Source organism: Tachypleus tridentatus, chromosome 5, assembly GCF_004210375.1.
Source record: "Tachypleus tridentatus isolate NWPU-2018 chromosome 5, ASM421037v1, whole genome shotgun sequence".
Classification (NCBI taxonomy): Eukaryota; Metazoa; Arthropoda; class Merostomata; order Xiphosura; family Limulidae; genus Tachypleus; species Tachypleus tridentatus.
Window position 1 is genome coordinate 20,987,868 of NC_134829.1, and position 19,188 is coordinate 21,007,055.

The 19,188-nt window shown below is 32.8% G+C and overlaps 2 protein-coding genes across 6 annotated transcripts in view; both read right to left on the bottom strand.

Annotated features, from left to right (window-relative positions):
- Positions 1-623: 623 nt before the first annotated feature.
- LOC143250672 (interferon alpha-inducible protein 27, mitochondrial-like) lies at positions 624-7,942 on the bottom strand. The gene is made up of 2 exons (XM_076501563.1): positions 7,732-7,942; positions 624-1,080 (listed from the first exon to the last, which is right to left on the bottom strand). The coding sequence occupies exons 1-2, from the start codon at positions 7,763-7,765 to the stop codon at positions 752-754; spliced, it is 363 nt and encodes a 120-aa protein (XP_076357678.1). The 5' UTR covers positions 7,766-7,942; the 3' UTR covers positions 624-751.
- A 2,787-nt stretch (positions 7,943-10,729) lies between these two features.
- The window catches only part of LOC143250671 (phosphatidylinositol-binding clathrin assembly protein LAP-like), a 68,119-nt gene continuing 59,660 nt past the window's right edge, over positions 10,730-19,188 (bottom strand). For 4 of the 5 annotated variants that reach the window (XM_076501557.1, XM_076501562.1, XM_076501560.1 and 1 more), the window contains 6 exons: positions 16,884-16,976; positions 15,372-15,549; positions 15,132-15,267; positions 14,650-14,748; positions 12,818-12,997; positions 10,730-12,407 (listed from right to left, as the gene is read on the bottom strand). In XM_076501557.1, coding sequence (XP_076357672.1) covers positions 12,821-12,997; positions 14,650-14,748; positions 15,132-15,267; positions 15,372-15,549; positions 16,884-16,976 — 683 coding nt within the window. In that variant the 3' untranslated portion in view covers positions 10,730-12,407; positions 12,818-12,820. The remainder of the gene's footprint in view (positions 12,408-12,817; positions 12,998-14,649; positions 14,749-15,131; positions 15,268-15,371; positions 15,550-16,883; positions 16,977-19,188) is intronic. The other variant, XM_076501558.1, reaches the window with a different exon arrangement.

Consider the following 19,188-nt stretch of genomic DNA (forward strand, 5'->3'; position numbering starts at 1 on the left):
ATATCTAAATCTTTTCTTCTTCAGTTTAACCTTTATGGTGTCATTCCAGCTTTTCCTTCTATTTTTTTATCATTCTAGTGATTGTTATACTTACCCTAATTGTAAGTGTCCCAAATTGACTCAAGTTTCCTCTGTTAAATATTTAGGAATTATTTTAGATCGAAAATTAAATTGGCAATTTCATATTAATTCTTTAGTTAATAAATTAAAATATAGTTCTATGCTAATTTTTGAACTTAGTCATTGTGCTCCTTATCATATTTTGTTAAGTGTATATTATGCTCTCTTTCAGTCTTTCTTACAATATTGTATTTCAATTTGGGGTGGCACATATAAGACTTTTTTAATTCCTATTCACAAGTTGCAAAAGTGTTTTCGATAAAATTTACATAGATGTAGATGCTAGTACATCTATACCACCGGAATATCACCAGCTGCTATTGTAATCGTTTTTAATCGCCAGCAGTGGTTCACAACTAAAAATTTTTAATGTTATTTGCAGTAACTTTTCAGTCAGTCTTTATGTACTATTATATTAATAAATCCTACTACTTTACTCGTTTAATTAAATATTAGATGACCTAACTCAAGCAATATTTGTAAGTATTGTTGAGACAAAAATATGTATTTTTTTCATGAAATATTTATCTCTTTTGGCTTACATAACAAAATCATGAACCTTTTGAAGGGAAAAAATCAAATTGAGGACAACTATGGACATTTACAATAACTCTAAATAATATTTTTGCCCCTATCTCAAGTCAACACATTCAGGTGGACAAAATTTTCTTATTAGTAATTCAGTTAACGAGTTTACGGTATGTTTTGCTAGAAAAGTACTTAAACCTCCTGCTCCACAACCGATTCCTAGGCTAGAAAGCAGTGATATTCCTGCAGCGCCAATACTTTGAAGGAACGAAAACAGACTTCCAGAAGCAATTGATCCTCCGTAAAAAACACTTTGAAACAAGGCCGCAGCTGATCCTGCTGTGACACCAACGGTAGAGAAACCAAGTGCAGAGAGTATCAAGGGGATAGATAACACAGTGGTACTTCCTACACCCACACCAAGGATAATTTCTGGAATATAAAGTTTAGAAGAAAAGTTTGTTATTTTAAGAACCTATTTCAGACACAAAACGTAAAGAAAATGACTAAAATAAAATTCAGATTCAAGTTCTATACACAAAATGTTAACAACTGTATTAAAAAAGAAGGTTATTATTCACAAATTTAACCATTATGCTTCTCGTCATCTTTCATTAGAATCAAAATGTAAGTAGTAATCGAACCATTTCACAGCCCGAAGTTCCGTCACGCCAGAACACATGAAGATGGAAGCTGGAGAGGGGTGATGTTATCAAAGATAATGACATAGTTCCCATATGTTGTTACCAGTGGGCACGTTGCGAGACCATCAAGACTCGTATATACACTGCTGACCAAAATCTTAAAGCCAACGAATATATAGAAAAAACAGACCCCCAGTGGCTCAGCGGTATGTGTGAGGACTTACATCGCTAAAAATCGGATTTTGATACCCGTGGTGGGCAGAGCACAGATAGCCCATTGAGTAGCTTTATGCGTAATTCAAAACAACAATAAAGAAAACAATATGCATTGTTTCTAGGCCCGGCATGGCCAAGCGCGTAAGGCGTGCGACTCGTAATCCGAGGGTCGCGGGTACGCGCCCGCGTCGCGCTAAACATGCTCGCCCTCCCAGCCGTGGGGGTGTATAATGTTACGGTCAATCCCACTATTCGTTGGTAAAAGAGTAGCCCAAGAGTTGGCGGTGGGTGGTGATGACTAGCTGCCTTCCCTCTAGTCTTACACTGCTAAATTAGGGACGGCTAGCACAGATAGCCCTCGAGTAGCTTTGTGCGAAATTCCAAAACAAACAAACAAAAAGCATTGTTTCTTTATGTTCATTGGCCTTAAGATTTAGGCTAGCAGTGTATGTCTCTCTATGTCAATAATTAATTAATTAAATCGTCTTGAAAAGGATACTTAACACTGTTTCATTAAATAATGTATAAATAATTCATTTACTCACTTATATTTTAGTCATCACCAAAAACAAAGTTTAACATTAATTAGTACAGTGAATGTTAATTTATAATTAAATCATCCGACTATAAAGTAGAGAGGATGTTCCTAGATGGTCATAACTCGTACATCACATTATCTCGTCAATAATTAATTAATCCGTTCATTCTTAAAAGAACACCTAATACTAATTCGTCAGTAAATTCAATTTCTTATCCTAAAAGGACGATACGGTAATTAAAACTTACTCTTTTAACTACCAATCAAGTTTTTAGTTACGTAATATATTATGTAACGTTACACGATCACGGCCATATATACAGGGTGTTCGGAAAGTCACTGTGCACTTACATATTTATTAACAGACAAAACTGCACAGTGACTTTCCGAACACCCTGTTTTTTACCACACATATATTAATATGTTTAAATTACTCGAAAAAAGGGTAATATCTTACTACCATTAAAACTTATAGTTCAGCTAATTTGGCTTTATGTAACAAAATAACTTATACGTGTTACTTTGTCTCACATTTTACAAAGGCTGAGTTCTAAAAATAAAAAAAGACATTACATTTCATTATTATTAATCAAGTCTACAAAGGTCCCCAGTTGATACAGTGGTAAGTCTACGGATTTACAAAGCTAAAATCAGGGGTTCAGTTCTTCTCGATGGACTCAGCAGATAGCCCGATGTGGCTTTGCTATAATAAAACACACACAGTTCTACAAGGACATTGCGATAATTAAAAGCTTAATCAATGCAGTGGTTAAAGACATGGGGGTGTAAGTGCTCACACAACTACAGTTTGTGTCATATACAAATAAAATGTCATGATTTTCTCTCGAAGTTCTGAGACCAAATGAAAATCATTCACGTATACATAGTTGTTGTTTGTTTTTCTTATCCATTTGTTGTTGAACTGTTTTAACGCGATGGCCTTCAGACCAAATACACTTAGTTAGTTAATCCATTCCGCATTATAACACCCCTAGTGATACGTCTGCGAATTTATACTATTAGAAACCGAATTTCGATAACCGTGGTTGTCGTAGCACAGACAGTCCTTTGGGTAGCTCTGTGCTTAATAACAGAAAAAAAAACAAGCATTATTAAGAGATGCCACTACAACAGTTTTATCCATTCTAAAGAGGTCTCTATGTCAAGTTCTTAAAAAATAAGTCATCATGTTTAAGCTTGATTTAATATCAAATTTAATCCCAAATAATTAATCAGTTAACCAGGAACAAAATGCATAAAAACAGTTTGATGGAATTTTGGTATCCATATAGATTAGCTGTACACAGGTTGGGAATTATAATGTATGTCACCTTTGCAATTGAGCTTTTACGAGAAATAAATGACAAAATTTCTCAGCAAAAATAAGAAAAATAATTATCAAATCACTAAAACGACAATACTACAGAGAAAATTTTTAATCCATAATTAGTTCAACAGGTGATCCAAGTTCCAATACGCCACGACTCACAGTTCATGTATGCTGTATTAATGTTTACCTTACATCAGTTCAATACACGAGATTTGGTAAAAAACAAGTTAGGTTTCAGTTACAGCGATATTTTATAATTTTTTTTTCTTATGAAGTTACCACCGACAGTAATGGATGTCGTCACCTGAAAAATTTTAGATGGGAACCCATCGTTTCCTGAAAAATATAAGATGGGTTTAATTTTTACTTTTCTAAACGCTAATGTGTAAAAGGACCTGCGGTGTAATCTATTGTTTGCATGTACGTAAAAATATATTAAACAGTAAATACCGAACTACCAAAAAACATGTGTATATGAGTAGAATAAAATATCTACCCTCTGCTGGGAGGTTCAAAGGCTACTCATAAACTACAGACTCCAGCTTTTCCACTCACCGAGAGTGGACTGTACTCCAAACCAAACGTCATCTTAGGACAACCACCGTGACCCCATATTCCATCTTATCCAAGTCTAGTCCCTTTTACAGTAATGTGCATGCAAATAAAGTAAGGCAGATGATCATCCAAATTACATATGTAGATGTTTTTAGTTCTTTTTAACACATCATATAGTAACTTCAATCAATTTAAGTGGGTGAATAATATCATAGTATTGTATCTCATTTATATTTCGGTATAATACAGCAAGCCAACTGTTTAATGATTACCAAAGGTAAAATTTAAAATGTAACCTGTGATGAAAAGGCTGAATAGTATCGGAATCTCCACATTCCCTGTTGTCGACTGCAATTTAATATTCACATGACGTCACATATAAGTGCATCATATTGGTCTTCTGCCATCTTTTAAATCAAGACGACATTACTTCTGCAGACGACATCGCAATCTGGAGCACCTCCAGAAACCCAGCAATGGCCATGTCTCGCGTACAAGAATCACTAAACAACGTCTCAACATGGAGTAACAAGTGGAGGGTCGTGTTAAATCCGACAAAAACACAAGCAATCACCTTCTATAGAAAACTAAAGAAGCAAAGAAAAAATCTAGAAAAAATAAAACTATCACTTGGAAACACAACCATTAACATGAGCAAAAACATCACATTCCTTGGCGTCACTTTCGACACAAAACTAACACGGAAAAAACACATAAACAATATACACTCATCAATCAGAAAAAGAATTTCATATCTAAAGACTATAACTGGTAAACAATCGAAATGCGCACCGAACACCATTATACAAATATACAAGGCTTACATCCGTCCACTAATAGAGTACGGATGTCAAGTAACATACAATATGTCAAACAACACACTCCAAAAAATCCAAGTGCAACAAAACAAAATATTAAAATCCGCATTCAGTTTACCATCTTTTACGCCAACGAATTATCTACACCAAATTAGTAATTTACCAACTATAAGAGACAGAATAACAGAACTTTCTCTCAAATATTATCTAAAAGCAGAAAATAGAAACAAACTAACGGCATCACTACACAAATTATCAAGTGCACCAACGAAATACATATCACCTTACAACATATTTCAAGAATTACAATCCACTCAACAAAGAATCTAAATAAATAAAATCTATGTTATTAACATGAATTCCTTTTTTTTCAGGTACAGGGCACACGACAGGCAAAACTTTCGGCGCCTGTCGTGTGAAAGTGGGTTTTCTCGGGGCACTCCCGTTTCCCCCCACATCAAATTCTTCAGGCATTGGATTTCTAGATCCCAGCCTAGGCAACCTTTTTGCCAGACCCAGAATCGGGCTGTTTGATTTGATCTGAATTTGAATGAATTACATTCATGTTCACATCTGCCCAACTTTTTCATTTCGGGACAGGTCCCGGCCTTTCTTTCCACTGCTGCCTTTGCCTCCACCCAAAAGAACATTTAGTGAGACATTCTCCACCCAAAAAAGTCAAGAATAATAACGATAATTAATTTATTAAAATAATAATAAAAAAAAACCACCACTTAATCTTAATAACAATCCACGAAAGGGGACGAAGAGGAACTACAAAGTTCCTGAACACCCCAGTTGGAGAGAGAACTCTTCTAATTTCTCTCTCTCTAAACTGAACCCCTGCCACGTTAGTTTAGTTTAGTTTAGCTTTAAATCAAACAGTGGCTAATCTCGATAGAGAAATACTTGTGTGATTTAAACAGTAAGTTCCCTAAAGAGAAACTTCACAAAGGTAAACATCTATTCTGTTCACAAGTGTTGCAACAGGTTGATAGCTGATTATTGTTAAACAGGAAACGAACAGCAAAAAACTTAGCGAGAAACGATTAGCACTGTGGATCGCTAACATGAACAGAGATTACCTTGTTCCTATTATGTATTCGAAAGAATACTGGGATTGCTTCATATCAGTGGCGAATATCATTTTATATAAGTTTAGACTGTTTCTTCATCGATTCGAAATGCTTTATTTTATGTTAACAATAAATTTAAATAATGGATATCCAAGATTTGTTCTCTTCGTCAAGGGTAGGGAAGAGCGGCTATTTTCGTCATTTATACGAAAGAAAATCATGAAAAATTATTGAAATTGTAATGAAAGTTTGTTAACTATGCTTTCGTTATTGTATCGGCAATTACATTTCCCAATGGCACCAATAATACCCACAAATAAATTTCTAAGTTGAATAAATCGAAAAAATGTATAGAATGCTTCATAATCATATAGTTATCAAATAATGCCAGTATATTTCTCATACGAATAGTGGTATCGTTATTACAACTCTAGATAGCATACAGTTTGGCTTTTAATACTTGTTCCAACTGTTATGTAACAATGGGACACCACCAAAAGACACAGGAAGCTTAAAGAGCACTAAGGACTTGTACAAAATTTATAAATATCATATTGTGTTTTGTAGTATATATGTCTCCATCTTCAGGTGAGCATTCAGAATTGTATGCCACAACAAATCCCGCCTGAGAACCAATTCCAGTGCTTGGATACAAGAAGAAGGTTGAGTCTGGAGGTAAGAATTCAAGAAGAACCAATCTTAACAAAAGAATGTCTAAAGAAACACAAGTGTAGGATCCTGGAAAAATCTCATTGTTATTACCCTTTCCAACTACAGATGGAAATTTACAAAATACCAAAAACATATACACCCAATTGTTCGACTACAATAGGATACTGTGTACAAGACATGTCAGACAAAGGAAAACAAACGAAACAAGTTATACATCTCTGACAAAAGGATTTATTGTGAGCAAGCTCACCGTTTTAGTATGTTATTATGTATTATTAACATAATATTTGACACTTTGGCCTTGTTCCAGCTTCCTGAAAGTACAGTAAGCTGTACCAGTTGAACAAAATTCCAGAAATTAATGCTTTTGCTAATGAGACTAAAACAGAAATTCTCTGTGTACAATATGGCATATGGTGGTCATATAAAAGATTAAACTAAAATAGATGTATGGTCCGCAGATTGTTTGTTTTTGGAATTTCGCACAAAGCTACTCAAGGGCTATCTGTGCTAGCCGTCCCTAATTTAGCAGTGTAAGACTAGAGGGAAGGCAGCTAGTCATCACCACCCACCGCCAACTCTTGGGCTACTCTTTTACCAACGAATAGTGGGATTGACCGTCACTTTATACACCCCCACGGCTGGGAGGGCGAGCATGTTTAGCGCGACGCGGGCGCGAACCCGCGACCCTCGGATTACGAGTCGCACGCCTTACCCGCTAGGCCATGCCGGGCCAATGGTCCGCAGATGTAATTCTTAGTGACAGTGAATTTGGCACACAGGAAGATGTTTGCATGATACTTGCACACGCAAATAATATGAAAGGAAAATGTGTGTTGTCATCTTTAGAAACTGAGCAAAAAAAAATGTACGCTTAGAATAAGTGCGGAAAGGGTAATTGGGAAGGTCACGAATAAACATACAATTATGCATAACTCTGCTTATTGACTATTTAAATAGTGACGAAGATATACCAGTCATAAGCAAAATAGCTACCATGTCGCGTGTATTAACACATTTAAGTGAATATGTTGTGCCGCTTGATTGAATTTTATGTGATAAACAAAATAAACTTCGAAATTCACAGACATACTGCTATGCAACTGGTACACCTTGCTTGTTTTTTTTTAAGTGTTCCCACATTTAGTCCTAACTTTAGCAACACCAAATTCATAAACTAACAACGTGAATGAATACAGGACTTAGTTTAAGAGTGTAATGTATTGTAACTTACTTGCAAGTAGATGAGCTGCTTCATGGCACTTCATGATAAGCAGTAGTCTTCAGACAGCTTGTTTATAACAAATTAATTCAGATTAAAGAAAGAATTTGACAGTTTTAAACTTAATACCTCCTCTGGAATAGCTTTCGTACTCACGCAAGACGAACATTTAACAATACGATTCCGAAACCAAAACTAATTTTTATCGCAAATGACGTCACGTGCTAGAGTTACCTGCAGCAGAGTGTTTACGTTACGTACCCTCGAAATAATTTTTTTAAAATTTCGAGCAAAGCTACTCGAAGGCTATCTAGTGAACGTGGACTTCGCCTTTGCAGACTTTGGATGTTCAGCAGTGAATGTACAAAGTTTCACACATGTCATACAGAACTACCTGGAATAAACTTGTTAACAATCTGTCTGAAATTTTGCCTTTTGCGTTTCTTTTTTTGAAGAGTATATATATACACATATATATATATATTATGTGTATATATATATATATATATATATAATGAGAAAATATACTAAATACCATGAAAACTTTGATATTTAAATTTTAAGTTCGATGTATTAATATTATATAGTTAAAATATTTAGGCAATTCAAAACGTTGTAATATATGACAATTTTTACTTAAAATTAGACGTGGTTGCGCAACAAGAATCTAGACGCGGTTCAACTGCCGCACTTCAGCGTGTTTCTCATTGGTGGGCAGTTACAGGCACTTGCCAAAAAACTACAAACTGCTCCGCGATTTCCCCAATAATTCCCAAGCCTTCCGTGACCCCGGAAAAACTTCAAACGACCACCCAGGGGGTCACGACCCCTAGGTTAAGAACCACTGGAAAGTAGCTAGTCATCACCACCCATCGCCAACTCTTGGGCTACTCTTTTATCAGCGAATAGTGGGATTGGCAGTAACATTATAACGCCCCCACGGCTGGAAGAGCAAGCATGTTTGGTGTGACAGGGATTCGAACCCGCGACCCTCGAATTACGAGTCGAACGCCTTAACACGCTTGGCTATGCCGGGCCGACACTCGAGGGCTATCTGCACTAGCCGTTCCTAATGTAGCAGTGTAAGGCTAGAAGGCAGCTAGTCATCACCACACACCGCCAATTTTTGGGTTACTCTTTTACCAATGAATAGTGGGATTGACGGTAACATTATAAACGCCCCCACGGCTAAAAGGGGCGAGCATGTTTGGTGTGACAGGGATTCGAATCCGCGGCCGTCAGATTACGAGTCGCACGCCTTAACCCACCTGACCATGCCGGGTCCCCTCGAAAGAAAACTTTTGCCATCGAGATTTATCTGCATGTTTTCGTTATTTCCATTATATTAATATCTTTCATCTAAATTTATATATTTCATTTATTATACTTCAAAAATTATGTCAGGGTTTTGTTTTGTTTCTTAATAATTTGTGTAACTACTGAAGATAGAAGCTGGTATGTTAGTGAAACATTGAATTGAGTTGTAGCTTCTTCATTGGTGTCTATCAGGAATGCTAAATCTATACCATAAGTAATTCCCAGCAAAACATTTCCCCAATTTAAATAAAGCCAAAAGTAATTCGTCTACTTGTGTTTCCATTAGGGTCTGGATATTTGCTTAGATACAGATGAACCTATAAAATGAAACAAACAAGAACTACAACCAATAAAGGCCAACGTAACCTTTAGTTCATCATCCTTCATTTTGTGAAAATGTCATTATATCTTAGCTTCAGCGTTCCCTTCATTCCAAACACGGACATGTAAAGACTTTAATACTTTTACAACACCAAGCGTTATTAATTTTAATTTTTTATTCAGCATCTGTAGTTATGCTGAATTTAAACACATCACCAAGCGTTATTAATTTTAATTTTTTATTCAGCATCTGTAGTTATGCTGAATTTAAACACATCACATCTAGCCTACAAACATTTAGGTACCCAAATCCATACTCACCATTCCTAGGTTTTGAGTATGAAAGTACTTTAAATTGAATGCGCTTTTTGTTTTGTATGTGTGCGTACCTCAGCAGTAGTCTGCCCTCTACAGAGAACTACTGAAAGGAATTTAATGGTGAAATATTCTTCATGCTACAGAAGAATGAAAGCCATCAACGTGTACACTATGCTAAAACGAAATGTTTAGTAAATCATAAATGTTTATAAAAGTTAAATAAACTAAATATTATAAACAGTTAATTATTACTCCTTCAACCAAATGAAATAGATATATTGATATTAAAATCTCTAGGTTTTTATTATTACACACACACACTTTTCCCCATTTGCTGGGCAGTAACGTTAAAAGGCTAAAGAGTTTTGTCTCATTTGTTTTGAATTTTGCGCAAAGCTACACAAGGACTATCTGCACTTGTCGTCCCTAATTTAGCAGTGTACGACTAAAGGAAGGCGCTTATCATCACCACCCACCACCAACTATTGGGCTACACTTTTACCAACAAATAGTGGAAATGACGGCATATTAGAACGCCCCACGTCTAAAAGAGCGAGCATCTTTGGTGCAACAGAGATTTGAACCTACGACCTTCAGATTACGAGTCTCTTTTACTCGTATTGTTAGTTCCTGGTATTTTATCTCTTTTGTGAAACATTTCAATATCATAACAAAAACATTTTCTTACTAGTGTTATGATAATTACATGGTTTACCATATTTTTCAATGATGCTTTACCGGTCAGTTGTTAACCTCTTACTCGTTAAGTTTTTCGATTCAAATCAACCTTTTACTTCCATGCCCTTTCTGCATTTTCATTGCTGTTATTTCTGCATAACTGACCTATTCGTGATGAAACACTCATGAATGACTGTAATATTCATATACGTGTGGGATCAAAGTAAAGAAAAAATGTCAGTACTTGTGCCACATATAAACATTTTCTTCAATATTAATGAAGGAAACGGTAAAAACAGAGTTTAAAGTTTCATGAAATTGCTGAATATAAATACTCAATGTGTTTTTAGGGAACTGTTATGAAAAAACTAGATGACACTTGATTTTATTTATTTTTGTGAAAAACTACTGAATACAATACAAAGCCATGTTATAATTTTCATGCATAATATGACAGTTCTGGATGTAGTTTTAAGGCTAAAATAATTCAACCTCATCTAAGGTTTCTTACATTTTTTCTTGAGAAGAACTACTTGAACCAGGTTGAAAGGATATATAACAGTGCTTAACTAATCCAAGCTACACTTTCATGTGAAAGATTCAAAGCAAATTCATAAAAATACATGTTTTACAAAAAAATTACCTATTAGTACTTGGTATGTTTTAAATGTTTAACATAATATTTACTAATAATAGAATATTAGCAATCAATAAAATAAAATCAGATTATGATTTACAAGTAACTGAAACCTAAAGTTTCAAGATTAGAATAATATGCAATATGCAAGTTGTAAATGAGAGAAACAGAAGATAAAAATTTATACTAAAAACAATTACATTTTTTTTTATGATGTTCATACTGTTAATATAAAAATACCAGTAAGTGTAATTTCATGGTAAATACCTATAAAAAAAAAAGCCTTTTGAAAAGCACATCTTTGTTGGTAAAAGTGTTTAAAAAGTGTAAAATACATTGTGAAAAATATTGAGAATTGGATTTAAGATACAGAAAAAATGTTAACAAATTTTGACATAAAGTTGACATAAAAATTCAACAAATAAGAACACAACATTTAATTTGAAAACGTAATTAGATGATTTACTACTTAATGATAAAGAACAATTTAGAAAGATATCAGAATTGTAAATACACTTTTTTTGTATATTACCCCACGGCTGATTTATTCTACACCGTGTCATATTACTACAACTACAGATATACCTTTTATTCAGAGGTTAAGATTCAACTAACATAGACTAAAATAGTTGCAAAGAAAATGAAAATAAACTTGAGTAAACAATAAAACTCAAAACATAAATATAACAACAGATTCAAAGAACTTGCAAAACATTTTGTCAATATGAGCTATAACTGCAGAACTATTTTACTAAAAATACAGTTCAATTCTTTACTTGTTTCCTGTAAAATATTCTACACAATTAAACTATTTCTTTTCATTGTCTTAAAGGAAGAAAAATAAGCAGATAAATCATACTCTAATAAATACAGTTTTAGAAAACATGAATGGACATTTAATTAGAAAATGAAAATAATATGAATGTTTTTTATTTTGTAAGTTGGACAAAATCACATGAAAATGACCATTTAATAACAATTATATTATTGATTTATATACATGTGAAATCCTTGAAATTAACTAGAGATACTTAAACCTCACATTATCAGCAAAATAAGAGTTCCATGTTGGGATAAAGTTTTAGCTATAACCTTCGCATTTTATTCTAGAGGTAGATATTACAGATACGTAGTACAAGGTTACGAAAATAATGAATTTCAACAAGATTACAGTTTGCATATTTATAGTTATAATAAGAATATGTGAACATCAACAAAGATTCTTAATTTGCAAATACATCTTCTCTTATGCACATTCAAAATAAATCGAATATCTAATTTGTTGAGGAAATAATAATAATAAAATAAAAACTACAATGGATTCATAATGTTGGGGTGGGGTATCTATTTCCTATGAAGAAACATGTGGTCCCCAACTGTGAATGTCTGGTAACGTCTAGATGTCGTAGTTGTGGCCCTGTCATGCCAAAAAAATAATAAATTAAGATTAACTGGCTTATGTAGCTGTTCTTCTGCTGTAATAGTCAGCCACAATCTAATCAATAATTAAAACCCTTACTCACAGTCTTATTTTTACGTGTTCAAAGGTTAATTTCTTATGATAAAGGCTTAATATCTGTATTTTAAATGCAAAAATAAAAACGATTAAATTCTTTGATACAATTCAAATCTTAAAAAAAAAGTGAAATATGTTATAAAAACAAATATCCCATAAATATTTCATTTACATTTCAATACACAAAAATGAACATAGTAATCAAGTATATAGCTTTTACAAAGCCTAATTTTATTCCAAAAAGCCTGACTTATCAAGGTTCAGGTCATTTTCGTGAGATCATGGAAAACAGACAGGCTGAACCAACTCACTCTTCACAGGGCATCAAATGGGTCATTAACTGTTGAGGCAGTGGTTTGAGATTTACTGGTGTGAGAGGAAACAGGTTGCATACCAGCATACATTCTCATAGGAGACTGATGTAAAGGTAAAGGAGCACCAAAACTCATTCCCATACCAAGTGGAGCCATAGGTCCTCTCATACCTGCTAACTGTAGGAGAGAAACATGTGAGTAAAACATCACTGCAATTATGTAGAAATTTATCAAATTTTTATATCACATTATATTTCAACTTCTAGGAAACATCTCTAGTACAATCATATATTCCAAAATATTTACAATCTGGAAACTAGTGACTTTACAACATTACAAATTTGATGGTTCCCTTTACATTTATGTAAATTTAAAGAACTATATTAACATTAAAACTGGAAGAACATTTACATTTGTGACAAATCAATCTAGTTGTGATGAAATCTTACATTTTTTTATTTTTAGATGAAGGTTTACAGAACATGTAAAGTATATTGGATTGAAATGTTATTACATTTTCAGGGAAACTATTTAGTTTACATGGTTAAAGCAAATGAAATAGAAAATAGTTTAGCAATATTTCTGTATCATAGTACTACTACAGCTATTTTAATTTTATATAAATTTTACACATTTATAAAAATAATAATTGTTTAGTAAACCTTTTTCATACATGCTTATTGGATTTTAAATTTACATTGTATAAAATATTTTAGTTCCTTTGTCTCATTTTGAAACTTAAGTTTAAACTTATTAGAGAATAACATTCATTTTAAATACTTTATTTAAATCGTTAACAAAACTTGTTTATAAAATATTTTATTTTATCCACTTAAAAATTTATAATACAAAAATTAATATTGCTTTGACACAGTATCAATTTAACCAGTTTTCAAAACTGAAACAAAGCCAAGAGATAATGGAGTGATGGTTCAGGATATAGCCAGTGATACTTCAAATGTAAATTATATATTAAGTTATAACAGAATGTATGTGAAACTCAAGTTTTAAAAATTGCACAGGTTCATCTTAGAAGTAATGAAAAATATGGTTGCATCTGAAGACAATAAGCGATAAAGTGTACAAGGTTTACATAGAGTATATAAGAGTTGATTTTTGAAAACACTGGAACTTAAAAACAGACCATTTATATCTTATTTTTTATTCACTGCAGAAGATTATACTATAAAGTAAACAGTTCTAATTTTCCTACTTGTCTTTTTACAAAGCAGTACTAAGGGAAAATTTTGCAACTTATCCCCAATGAAAGAAAGTCTCTTTCTGAAAGCTCTAAAACATTATTGTTTCTTTTCTTATAGTAATTTTTCTCTACTGACCTTATATATATTTTGAGATATTGTGAGTAAACATTAATAAGTTATTCCATGATGGCCTGAAAGAATCATATCTTGATTTTAATGAAATTTAAACTAGCATTGGTTTTGACCAACTTAAAAAACAATAAAGAAAAACACTAGTTAAAAATTAAGACATTCTAACAGAGATATTATTTTCTTAAATTACTATACATTTAACTCTTCTCACTGGAATAAAAATAAACATTAATTACAGAAACCCAAATTCATGTTATACATGTCTTACACAAATAATGCCTTCAAAAAGGTTAATTCCTTTGACACTAGGCATAACAGTAGTTGCCAATACAACAACGAATGAACTTAGGTACTTGTACTATTACAGAGTTCTGAGATAATGGCATTGAGCAATGAACAGTACTTTATTGACTTTGACCATGTTCTATAAACATAGAAAAAATATTTGAACCACGTCAATCAACATTTTAGAAACACTTCAGTTTTCTAACTCACCATATAAGTATGTGGTGTAATTATACTTGGACCTGTAGTCTGTTGAGAGTAATGACCTGGCATGAAACCTGCTGTACCCCAGTGGCTTGCAGGAGTTGTCTGTGATGACAAATCATAAACCCATCACAAAAACACAATATCATATTCTTAAAAAGTAATTTCTTGTGGTAAGCATGAAAAACATTAGATTTTATTGTAACTGAATATTGAGACATAAAATCCTACCCTAGCTGCCATATACTTGCAATGTAAAAATTGGAAGAAAAATTTTCAATCATTCAGTAAAAATACTGCACATGGCATGAAGTAGTTATGGATCTAAGTAATATATATAAATATTACTTTCATTAAGTCAATTATTCTGAGCTAATTATCCATCATAGTTCTGCTATAAGTTATTTAGCTAGTTCAGTAGTCTTTCAAAACCTAATAATTCAAAATTGTATAATTTCAATAACAGAAAATACCAGCATTTCAGTTACCATTGATTGTTGATATATATGATGTGGTGATACCCATCCCATAGGAACTCCAGTTGATAGCGTGGGTTGCGTCCAGCTTGCTCCAGTAACTGATTTACTTTCATTCATTGGGGAACTCCACTGATGACCTCCTTGTCTAAAAAACAAAACAAAAAGTGCTTTAGGTGAATAAATTCTGAGGAAGCTTAAAAAATATATTTAACTGAACAAGTTCAGTACAATCAGCCTATGTAAACTTACTTTTTTATCTGTGGGCCCAAACCAGATATATCCAGGCTCTGAGCAAGACTGGCTATACTTGAATCTAGATCACCTTTCATTATACCACTTTGGCTGGTTTTACTTACTGTAGTGACTTTTGCTACATTAGTAACAGTTGACTGCTGAGGCTGGAGAACATCACCAAAGGCATCAAATCCTGTAGTTGTAACAATAATACAAAAACTCATGAAATATTTAACTTTTTTCAAACATGTGGTTTCAAATTATGTGCAAGTTAATAAAAAATAGTTAAGGAATCAGAGTTGGGATTTATTATTATTACTGTAATATTTGGGACATTTATTTTACTATACATGTTGTTGTTTTTTTTATGGAAAATACAGTGTGGTTTGACTTGTATATAATTAAATCCTGACAAATTACAAACACAGAGAAACATTTGTATATTCCTATATGCAAGTTTGGCAACAATCAATCACATGTAATAAATGATATAGATGTATTAAACTCTGAAAATATAAAGCAGCAAGGGTTTTGTATCTTTTCAAAGTAATTTATTAACTTGTTAATTTGATTTTATTTACACTTACATAAAAACTGGTAATAAAACCTCATAAAAACTTCAGTCAATCTCAAAGATGCTGATTTTACACAATTCACACTTTCACTCACAGTACAGCTTTCTCACTTTATCAAAGTACATACAGAGAGTTGATTCAACAGCATTACCTAATGTAACTCACATATATTCAAAATGTTAAATTATCCCAAATATACACTTACATTTTGGGGAAATGAAGAATGATTAAAAATGTCAAAAGTCTTTCTCAAAAAGCACATCATATCTGACTTAGAAAATCTGAAGTTTTAAAAAATGTATTTCATAAATGAAGTGTTTTGCGATACTATTGTTTCAAACATGATTGATCATAATACAGTTTGCACATGTAATGAAATATATTTTCAAAGTAGGTTATAATCTATATAACAAGACTGCTAATCACACTGAGTTGTAAGTGATACTAAATGAACTGCAATGGTCTTGAGGTTTGCAAAGAGGTAAAACTTTTCACTCTGCCTCTTGGAAAACCTGGAGATTTCTCATTAACTCTTGTAAACTGCTCAACTGACCATTCTAAGTGGTACCAAACAAACTGTCTTGGCTCCAAGGTTTGCACAAAGGTAAAACTTTTCAGCAAACCAGTTAGGAAACAACTGTATTTTGCAAAAACACCTTAACAGGGATTTTCCAAAACCATCATCAAAATTTGGCATTGATTGACATCATAGCACATAAATATGTATATCTACTAATTACAACTTTTGTGTACTTTTTATTGCAACACTTGTTTTGTTTTGGGCTCTTCTTACAGTAATTCAATGAATAACTAGCTATCCTTACTTTCCATTAAAATTTCATTTTACTTTTTATCCCTATTTACTTTAAAAAATATTATTTCAAATATTACTCATAAATATGCAAGGTGCATCTCATCTGATATAAGTGAAATAGAAAAGCAATTAAATTACCAGAAGAGGCAACTGAAGCATTTCCAAAAGCTGTAGCAAAAGAAGCTTCTGGAATGAAATTACCAGGAGATATTGATGTAGTGTATGCAACACCTGTAACCATAAAGAGGTTATGATTTAAAACAACCTTTATCATATTAAAGAACCTAATTTCAACTCAAGATGTAAGATATATTATGAAGCAAATATGCATTTTTAATTTCTGTTTAGAGAAAAAAAATTACCTAATTATGTTTCTTTATCAAAACTGATGTGACAAAAACAAATTTATAAACAATTAACATTTTAAAAATACAGTTAACTACAGTAATACTCATTTTCAGAATATAATGTGCTAGTTTTTTACCAATACTAAACACAAGCATGGCAGCATTGCTTTAAAAACATTAATATGCTATTTGAAAGAACAACTAAGATGAAATATTTTTCTCACTAATATTATAATTAAAACACTTGCTGAAAGACAAACAGAAGTTTCAAAAGATGCTTACAATACAATATCAATACATATCAATGCTATAAGACTATGACAGGTGCATGAAAAACATTAACACATCTGAAAAAACTTTTCTGTTCCACATGACCAAAGATGATTACCAAGCCAAATACTTCTTGAACTGTATTACAGACATCAGTATATTATGAATTTCTTCAACTGAAAATGTATTTCAAAGAGATATTTGGCAAACATGATGCTCATGGATCCAAAGGATAAACTCTTAAGTACTCTACTGGTGACTGAAAGAAATAAAGATGGTGGTGTATGAAGAGATCATGACTAGAAGACTAGACAGAGAAGTCGGAAGATGAGGAAGATGCAAGATAAAACAGTGGATCTATGGATAGAGTTGCATTTATCAATCAACTGAAGGGGATGGATGGATCTAAGAGGATCAAGAAACTCAAGAACAGTCCCAAGAAATAAAAAAGAGGGATGGGTCTTTTCACACAGGAAAATAAACAATACAAGTCTTGGTATCAGAAGCACTATGTCTTAAAGACATAAAGGAGATTGCTGATCTTTCCCCAAATACAAACTGAGAAAGACTCCCAAGTGAGCAAGATACTATATTGGGATGATCAAGACTGAATTGGAAAGCTGAACCAGCTATCCCCAAACAAGATATCTATTTAAGGAAAGTCAAAACAGTGAATGCCAACTTTCTTCAGATCTAAGGTGTGTATCCTCTGAGCAGACCACCACCACAAAATACATGGATCTTTGGCCACCATGAAAGGAAGGGCTGTGAAACAAATGATTGAACATTGTGCATAAAGCAAAGAAAGTGACACAGGCAGATATGTTGGAATGTGGAGAAAGCACCTGAGACAATGATTCTAACCATTCACATCCCAGGAGAATACCCACCTCACAATGAGGAAACTGTCCATCTCAAACTTTGGATTGACCACAGCTGGTTTGAGTGGCACAGATCTATGATAAGTCTCAAGTTCCCACCTTCTTGGAACTTAACAAAAGAGGAAGATCCAAGAGTAAGGGTGAGGAATTTCTACATGTTGTTCGAATAAAGTGTGATGGAAAGATGAAGTATCCAGTGTAAATAAGATTATTTTGATGCTATTACTCCTAATAATAATATATTTGGAAGTTTAGTAATAGTCTTAGCAAAGGCTCTCTTCTCTCTAATGATCTCCTCAAAGTTTTATATTGATTCATCTATTTCTTTCACTATTTTCTTTTCAGTGATTTTTAGCCCATTACTTTAGCCAATAATGTAAACATGTCCTAACAAACAGCAATTTCATTGGTAAATTCAAGCTTGATATGGTCAAGAAAAATTATCCAACTGAGTATAACCCATTCTTAACAAAACTTTGTTTTCTATCATAACAATTAAAATAATAAAGCATGTTTTGTGCAAGTATTAAAAGAATTAGGACTATGATCATGGCTGAAGTTTTCATAAACATCTTTTGATCAATATATGGTCAATTTTTACTTCAGAGTTCTGAATTTTACAGTTAAAAAGCCTAAAAGTAACATACATCTGTATTTGCACAAGAAACAGATTTATTCATCCTCGTATTACTCAAATAATTCAATACTGCTATATACTACTACACTAATCACATTATATGACATGCATGTTATTAAACACTATAGTCTACAATTTACCAATACTTTTTTAAATAATAATTATATGCAAAAAAAAACAATGGGAGTTGGATGATTTAATACGAGATGTGGTTGAAATTTACTTTTTAAGTGTGAATGACTGTTAAAATAGATTGATGTTCAAATATGGCTTAAAAGTTTTGATCTCTCACATATAAATATTTCAAA